Raw genomic sequence first — 9,139 nt, 5'->3', positions numbered from 1 at the left:
TGGCCCTTGGTTTAATCGGAATTCATGATCCCCATGCAGACTGTGGAGGAGGTGGGAGTGAGAGGGGAGCCAGGCACAATGTTCCATTTTTCCTGTTCCCATGTACTCCCCCTTCAGCACAGTGATTAGGATCTAGAGCGGGCTCTGAGGCCACATTATCTAGGTTCAGACCTTAGTTCTGCCACGTATCAGCTGCGGGACTTTGCACAAGATACTCAACTCCTCTATGCCTTTATTTCCTTTACCTAAAATGGGGATAAGGAATCTTGTGAGGATAAACAAAAGAAAAAAAAAAAACGGTTAAGGATAAATAAAATAACATATGTAAAGCAATTCTGGAACTTCTGGACAAGATGGCAAAGGAGGATTCTGAGCTCACCTTGTTCCTCCCTAGCCCTAAATAATACGCCTATCAGTTTAACCAACCCAGAAAATGCCCCCAAAGACATGTGGAACAAGCTCTCCATAGTAATTGTTAAGAGGAGGCCACATCAAAAGTGGCTTTTATTTTTTTTTTAAAGATTTTATTTATTTATTTGAGAGAGAGAGAATGAGAGATAGAGAGCATGAGAGGGAAGAGGGTCAGAGGGAGAAGCAGACTCCCCGCTGAGCAGGGAGCCCGATGTGGGACTCGATCCCGGGACTCCAGGATCATGACCTGAGCCGAAGGCAGCCGCTTAACCGACTGAGCCACCCAGGCGCCCCAAAAGTGGCTTTTAAAATAAAGTATATGACTTGAACTATGAAATGATTTTTCATAAAAAAAGCAACGAATGATGAATAAATCAATTCTGCCTGAAACACAACCAATACCTAATGCACGTTAAATAGAATTGTTGGTATTATTATAATTTTAACATTTGTATTATTCCTGAAACTAGTCCTACGGAGACCTTTTCCACTTCATTCTTAGTTCTCATTTCATCATATGATCAACCATCTTGTAGTCTATCTTAAAAAACAACAACAAAAAAGAAGAGATAGAGACTAAACTAATGATACTTGAGAGCAGAATGGTCCTGAGTTTGGAAAAACCAATGGCTAAAAGTAAGGCTGAAAGATTCAAAATCGACCCGATTAGACCAAACTAGGAAGTTTCTTTGCCAATGGAGCCAAGAAAAGCAGGTTGAATACAAGACTGCTCCAAATAAAAGAAAGAATGTGGCGGTGTTGTCCTTTAATCCCTATTCCTAGTCCCCAGTCTGTACCTTCCACACTTTTCTGACCCAGGAACTGTGAGAAGGGAATGGACACAGCAGCCCCAGTTCTCAAACTGAACAGCCACACTGGCCCTCCAACACAGGCTCTGAAAGTTGTTCTCTGAAAAGGTCTGAAGCAGACTCTCTAGCAGGACAAAGAGACTTTCTGAAGCATCCCCGCAAGGATCGGCATTTCTAGCAGGACCTTCAGTGCTTAGCTCCCTATGGGATAAATCCAGGTAGGGCATAGGGAGGGGAGCTTTTTAGGAGTCCCCACACCCTGTCTAGGGTGTGACTGATCTTGGCTGAGGAATTCCTGCTGACCTGGGTCAGGAGCTCTCACCTCTCTGCTGGAGAGGTGGGATTAAAGATGAGGAAGGGGAGTCTAGCCTCCATCTACCCAGGGCTTCTCCACCCGCTGCCCGTCCAGCTTGTCCATTCAGTCGTCAGTGCACCAGGAGACCTGGGGACTCTAGAGGTGCTCCCGGGGCAACCCTGGGGGAGAGCAGGTGTGGGTGGGAAGGATTTATGGGTCTCTTCTCTGGCCATCAAGGGCATGGACCCTGCGTCCCTGCTGGGATTGAGAACCTGCAAGTCACAGCTGTGCACTGTTAATGAGGGATTAGCACAGGTCTGCAGTCATCTCTGCTGATTCTCCTGGTCCTCCCAGGTTTCCGTGCCTGATGCACTCAGATCCCAGGAAAGGAAGACACTGAGCAGGGAGGTCTCTGCAGAACCCCTGGGTGGGGCACAGCACACTCAGATGGAGATGTGCTTTACGCTCCACAGATAACAAACCCAACTGCCCCCTAGACATGGACGGTCCTCATTACTTTGCATTGTTCCTGCCGCTTAGCCCGATATATACACAAAGCAGCATGGTGGGAAGAGCCTGGGCTGTTGAATCGGGCAGACATGGGTTTGAATAGGATCCACTACTACACAGACTGGAGCAAGTGTCTTATTCTTCTGACCCAGGTTTTTTCCTTTGTACAATGATGATTCAAGGACCTTCTCCAAGAGGTGGTGTGAAGAGGAGAGCAGCAAGCCTGGAGCACCAGCAGGGTGCCTGAGCTTTGGAGAGCTGACACAACATTACTCAAGGTTGTGTGGCTTACAGAGTCAGCTTGAAGACAAACTCTGGCTCTCTGAGATGCCTGCTGGACCCATGTGGGGTAGCTGGTGGACACTTGTAATAGACATTTAGTTTCACAACTCTCCCCTCTCTCTAAAATGCCTTCGGTTCCATGTAGAGGAGTGTAAGAGGACATGATAACAACATATTTCACAATATGTCCTCCGCTGTTTGTTTTTGTTTTTAGACCTCGTTTTAATGAACTGTTTGTGTTTATACTGTGCAGAACAAACTTAACAGGTTCCCAAGAAACAAGAAAAAAATCCTTATAATATTGTTATCCTGTGTTTTAATATTCTAGAATAGTTCAATAACCTCTTCTCATGTCCAGCCTTTCGCTTGTGGAGTATGTGTGGATACGCTGGAACTGAAATGTGTGAGAGCAGTAGTTGAGACATGGCCCAGAGACAGAAACAGCAAGTCCACTCTGCAAACATGACCATTTATTCCTAAGTGTTCTAAGTGAGGAATCCACCCTGCACTGCTGTTTGTGCGAGTATGTGCCTAGGCAGGCTGCCCATTTTACAAAAACCATATCACATCACATGTACAAGGGAGTAGTTAGGGATACAGAAGCCAACTCACAGAATAAATAAAGCTGGCAAAATATTTTTATTTCACTATGTAATACAAATCCTTTATAGTAAATGCCACTCAGCACACTTTTAAGAAACAGTATGTATATTTCTGCAAGTCTTTCATTGGTTTCCTCTGCTTAATCCAGTAATACATATTATAATGTATTTTATGCCTTTGAATACAATCATAGATATGAGATTGTGTATTCCATGGTTACTTAAAATTTTATTTTTCTAGGAACTTATTTTATTCTACAAAAACCTTAATATATGGTTTTTGGAAATTAAAAAAAAAACAACTTGTCCCTGCTCAATGATAGTTTGAGAAAAGCTTTTCTAGAGGCCTCTCTCTACATATGTCCCTATACAAGTATAACTACCTTGGTGATTCAGTGGTTTTCTTCAGCAGAAGAATGAACTACAGTGATCACTTGGTGGCTCTTGACCCACTCTTGGATGTGTCCTTCCAAGTTTACACTTGGAAATAAAATAGTAAGAAGGCAACATGAATACACACTCATATCACATTCTTGAATTTGACACTACTGGAAATAATGCTCATATTTGTATATCAATTTGTCCAACTCTTATACCTATCCTCAATTATTTTCCAAGAGAAAGTAAAGAATATGTGACAAATTATTAACATAGTTTACAAGCCTCATCTACTGATATTCCAACCAGCTTCCTAAATCCACCAAAGACAATTTATGAGTCCCCCTATTTCTCACTGCCCAACCCCTACAACTCCCCTGGGCAATGCCATCATCACTACGGATGATTCCTCCATCAACCTACAGATCAAACTTAACAGATTTTTTTAAACACATGATTTCTTGCTTAGGCTCAGGCAATCCCTTCTGGCTGGCAGGTCTTGTTCCCCTTATTCTTGAGGCTCAACGGTTTTGTGTTCTTCTAGACCATCACAGAAACAAACTTTGCCAGAAAGCTTTCCTTGCCTCTGAGGAATGGTTGGGTATGCTTCCTTTGTGCTTCCCTAACATCCTATGCTACTCATTACAATACAGAAGATTAGCCAACCAAAGTACCTATATAGGTAATATATTCCTTTTGCCAACCTATAAGCTTTCTGATTGTAAGCAACATGGGTAGTATTTGCTACATATCAGTACTGCCAATTTCTATGTGTTTTGTTTCCTATAACCTGTACTTTTTGAATGTTACTGAACTGAAATTATGACCTATAAATCATGGCACATTTATTTTAAAACATAGGTTCAAAATGACAGGTGCAAGGCATAAAATCTCCAACTGCCTTCTTTCTTCTAAGAGAGACACGGTAAATCCATTCCATTACTCATTTTTATAAAGCCTACATTATTCTCCTGAACACAATAGCTACATCTACTTGCAATTGGCTAAAATACATGTGCACAATCAGGTCTAGGTATACAATGCAAATGTCTGGCTAATGTGGGGGTAAACAGGATGATGGAGTGAGTAGCACTAAAATCTAAGAGACAGCAAATGGAAAAACAAACACCTAAACAATGTGGAAATTCTGGAAGAGAGGGTTTACAGACACATTCATGGATCCTCACCATTTGTAGGATACAGCTCTAAACTCTGAGGATGGAAAGGTAAAACCCTTCAAATCCGAATTGTTTTAACATCTCATAACTAATATAAAGGATGAGGAATTTGCAAAAATAAAAATATATAGGATAAGACAACTTATATGTGACAAAGTTAGTGCTGATATTTATATAGCTATTCTCTTTTAAATCCCACCCCTCCAGCAACCTTGTTTCCTAAAGTTTCTCCTCTCTTATGGTTTGATCCCTCTCTGTTTTCATCTTATTTTATTTTTCCTTCCCTTACTCTATGTCCATCTCTTTTGTTTCTTAAATTCCACATATGAGGGAAATCATATGATACTTGTCTTTCTCTCACTGACTTATTTCACTTAGCATAATACCCTCCAGTGGAGGAGGGATTTTAAATGACAATGATGAGCTCAGAGCTAAGCATGCTAATGAGATTCTCCTCTCAGATGAGAATGGAAGTGGTAAGTCGTAGAATATTAACCTAACAGCTAACACTAGATTAGTATTTTACAATCTGCAAAGCACATGAATTACATTATTTGTTTAATCCTAATACTGGTCTTATTAGGTAGGAATGCAGACAGTAAGATTTATCAGGAAGATTGCATATGAACTCAAGGATATAGAGTTACCAGCAAAGAGACCATAAGTCACAGAAATAAATGAACATCCTTGGAGAGGAATGGTAGAAATATATTAACAGATAACTGCGCCAGAGATAGAGGGTGGGCGAAGGAAAGGAACACAGTTCAGGAGACAATCCCTGCCTGTGTTGCTTGTTCTAGGTCATTAAGCTTTCATGGGAGCCATCCCTGCGTGTTGATGAATAACCATGGGTTTGAGTACCTACCCGGATGAAATGAGTGTGTACTAATGAATTAGCTCAGAATCTATTTACTTAGATTCCTTCAGTAAATTTTTTAAAAATCAGCTCTTGGCTAATCCATGTTCTCAGCAGGATAGAAATGATCAGTAGAGAATAAGAATTCATTTCTTCTGATATTTGTGAGGCACATTTAGCAAGATGGTACATAGAACATAACCCTCATTTAGTAGGATAGACTTAATTTAAGACAATTGGACTTCACCAAAACAAGAAAAATAGGCTCTGATATTCCTACATAGTTTTCCTTCCCTCTGGAGTTGTTTTCACAAGAGTGAGGTTATGTTGAGTAGGAAAATCTCTGAACTGGGGGTTGGCAGATTGTATTCTAACTCCACATTTATAACTGCCTTGCTGTGTGCCTTGGAAAAATCACTCTGCAGGCTTCAATCTCCTCCTCCTAGAATGAAGTTTAGTTGATTCCAGTCCCACAAGACCTGGCCATGCTCCTCCTCCCTCCTCTGCTATTCCCACCTCACTGTGGTCCAGACACACTGACCTCTGTTCTTTCCACAGTCATGTCACACTGTTTCCAGCCCCAGGGCCTTTGCCTGTGCTGTCCTCTCTGCCACTGTCCTCATCGCCCACTAGTAGTGCATCACTGTATTCACTTCATTTTTCTATCAGTTACATTACCCTTTGAAAGTAAAGAATTTGTTTTCTTGTTTCTGGTGAATCTTTCTCCTCAGAATATGAGCTCCATAGAACCGGGACAGAGTCTCTTTGTATTATTAACCTTAATATTCTGAATGCTTTGAACCTTATTGCAATACAGTGGATACTCAACGAACAATTCCAAATCAATGGATAATTGTCAACAAATGCAAGATTTCTAGATCTAGATTTCTAGAACTCTAGATCTTTCTTCAAATACAATATATAGTGTTGTCTCCAGTGAAATCTTTGTGCAATTAGATGCATCTTACCATGCATGCATTACTTTCCTTTAGAGTTCCTCTGCTCATCCCCCCTGCACTACACTGCTGTGTCTGGTATTTGGTTCTCTCTCCCAGTCCAAGAAATACGCCCTGTAGCTAAGCGCCCCATGGGCTCCCATCCAGTGGAGGTAAATGTCTACTTTACTATCCCAGTGAACTGGCTCAAAATCTCTGACACCATCTCTGCAGCTCCCTTCCTCAATGTGTCTTGGAATCTAGAAGCTATGCTCCTTCACCAGCACCAGGGTTAAGAATGCTGGCATTGAGAAACCTATGCTTCTCTCCTCCTCATTGCGGCACTGCTAGTAGACCATGCCGCTCATAGCACTTGTACTGAAGGATTTCATGTGTCGGGGGGCAGTGAATGGAAACCACTGACACATATCATGAATAATAATAAGTATTGAATATTATTGTAAATTTTCTCAATCCATCTAAAAATCCCCCTAATAATGAATTATTCATTGATACTTTCACTTTTAGTCTCTCTTCTTCAGTGTTTCTGCCTTAACACATTTTTCTCTCATTGGCTGCAAATGTCAATTTGCAAATTTGTATTCCTTTGTCTGTTTAAAGTAAGTCAACTCTCTGTTTTCACCTCTTCTTCCTAATTATATCCTATACAACTTCACATTCCACACATAATCAGGTCATCAGGAATTTTTTATATATAGAACCATCTCCTGCACATAGATCATGCCACTTTCCTGGTATGCAAAAGCACCTACAAACAATTCTCACTTTAAATAGAATTAGCTTTTTATTAGGGGTGCCTGGATGGCTTAGTTGGTTAAGTGTCTGACTCTTGATTTTGACTCAGGTCATGATCTCAGAGTTGTGAGATTGAGCCCTGAGTCTGGCTCTGCACTAAGCATGGAGCCTGCTTAAGATTCTCTCTCTCTCCCTCCCTCTGTCTCCCCCCACACACACTTGTGCTCACTCTCTCTCTAAAAATAAATAAGTAATAAATAAATAAATAATATAGAATTAGCTTTTTCCTCTTTCTTGCTACATTAATATCACCTATAAAATGATATTAACTTTCCAAAGCACATTGGGATATTATTCTGAACACTTGGTAGAAAATAAAAGTATGACCTTATCTCTGATCTGCTTGGTCTTCACTCCATAGACAATGGGGTTGAGTGCAGGTGGGATAACAATGTAGAGGTTGGCAAACATGATGTGGAAAGTGCGAGAGACATTGTGTCCAAAGCGATGGGCAAGGATGGAGAAAAAGGCCGGTGTATAAAACATGAGAATGACACAGACATGGGAACCACAGGTGCCAAGGGCCTTCTGGTGGGCATCCCGGGAGGGGAGGTGGAAGACCGCACAGAGGATGAGGGTGTAGGAGACAGCAATGAGAATCACATCTGCGATGACCGTCATGATGGGAACACAAAGGCCATACCAGATGTTGATGGAGATGTCAACACAGGTGAGCCGGGCAACGCCTATGTGCTCACAGTATGTGTGAGGGATGATGTGTGTCCTGCAGAAAGGGAGACGTATGAGCAGGAATACAACTGGCAGGATGATACTGAAGCTTCGAAAGGAGATGCCCACTGCAATCTTGATGATGGTCTTGGGGGTCAGAATAGTGGTGTATCTCAGGGGGGAGCAGATGGCCACATAGCGGTCAAATGTCATGGCCAGGAGTATAGCTGAGTCCAGGACAAAGCTGTAGTGCAGAAAGAATAACTGGGTGAGGCAACCAGGAAAACTGATTTTCTGGGGACCAAACCAGAAGATGGCAAGGGTTTTGGGGACACATGTGGTAGACAATATCAGATCTGTCATGGCTAGCATGGAAAGGAAAAAGAACATGGGTGCATGAAGACTCCTCTCCACAGCAATGAGGTAGAGAAGGATACTGTTGCCCACAATGGCCACGAGATAGATAATGCAGAAGGGGATGCTGATCCAGACATGGTACTGTTCAAGACCAGGGATGCCCAGAAAGGTGAAGTCACCTGTGTTGTAGCTACTCAGGTTGCACATGGTCAGTGTGGTCTGAAGAATGGATTCTGTATCTGAAAAACAAATTGTGTATAATGAACCTGAGTAAATTGTGTGGTAATTCTTCCTCCCCTCTTTCCTTCAGGTTAGTTCTCCTCTTTCTTATCTACCAAGAACAACCTCCCAGTCCTAGTAAAGGCAATATTCATGTCTTGAGGAATGATTCCCCATAAAAAAAAAAAAAGAAGAAGAAGAAGAAGAAGAAAGAAAGAAAGATACCCCAGACATGAAACTCCTGGTACTCATCACTCAGTTCCTCTGGAATCTTCAAACTGCATACTATTTTATTTCCATGTAATGATTGAGTGTTCCCTGGGTCAAAATAATTAGTTTCTATATAGACTTGTTTTTCTCTAAAAACAATCTAACCACATGCAGAGAAAGAAAGAAACTAAGAAAGTGGGGCACGATTGGAAAAATAAGGAGGTAACAATCATGACTCCTATTATAGTCCAAGCTTTACAAAGTATTAGCTCATTTAGAACAGTCTTCTGAGATATGTATTTTCTTTCCAACAAAACAGCTCTACTTTATGACAGGGAAGCTATGAAGGATCAGAACAAGTGAGGGTGTCTGCAGGAACTCCCATAACTGAGTAGGACTGCCAGGCTCACAACTATCTGGAAGGCAGGAGAGGATCAGCGTTCTGCCCTCTTTGGTCCATTTTGGGACCAGGAGTCCAGGCTCTCATTTCTTCGGTCTTGGGACCCAGGTAGGAATGAGCTTTTCCTGTTTTCCCTGGGATGTCCAGCAGACTTTTTGTACTGTGCTCAGAGTTGATGGAGTTGATGGGCAGGTCAAGGTCCAACTCAACTC

At 41.8% G+C, this 9,139-nt stretch overlaps 1 protein-coding gene across 1 annotated transcript; it reads right to left on the bottom strand.

The window, feature by feature from the left end:
• Positions 1 to 7,363: 7,363 nt before the first annotated feature.
• On the bottom strand, positions 7,364 to 8,305 carry OR52H1 (olfactory receptor family 52 subfamily H member 1). The gene has a single exon (XM_025848412.2). The coding sequence runs from the start codon at positions 8,303 to 8,305 to the stop codon at positions 7,364 to 7,366; it is 942 nt and encodes a 313-aa protein (XP_025704197.2).
• Between the last annotated feature and the right edge of the window lie 834 nt (positions 8,306 to 9,139).

The sequence above is a fragment of the Callorhinus ursinus genome, unplaced genomic scaffold, assembly GCF_003265705.2.
Source record: "Callorhinus ursinus isolate GAN/ISIS: 27379988/994484 unplaced genomic scaffold, GSC_fseal_2.0 scaffold35, whole genome shotgun sequence".
Lineage (NCBI taxonomy): Eukaryota > Metazoa > Chordata > Mammalia > Carnivora > Otariidae > Callorhinus > Callorhinus ursinus.
Note: the sequence above shows the minus strand (reverse complement) of the source record. Positions and strands in the feature narration are given on the sequence as shown.

What these genes read in the sequence shown, in the direction of transcription:
- OR52H1 (XM_025848412.2), bottom strand. Translation starts at nt 8,305, where the DNA reads ATGTGCAACCTGAGTAGCTACAACACAGGTGACTTCACCTTTCTGGGC.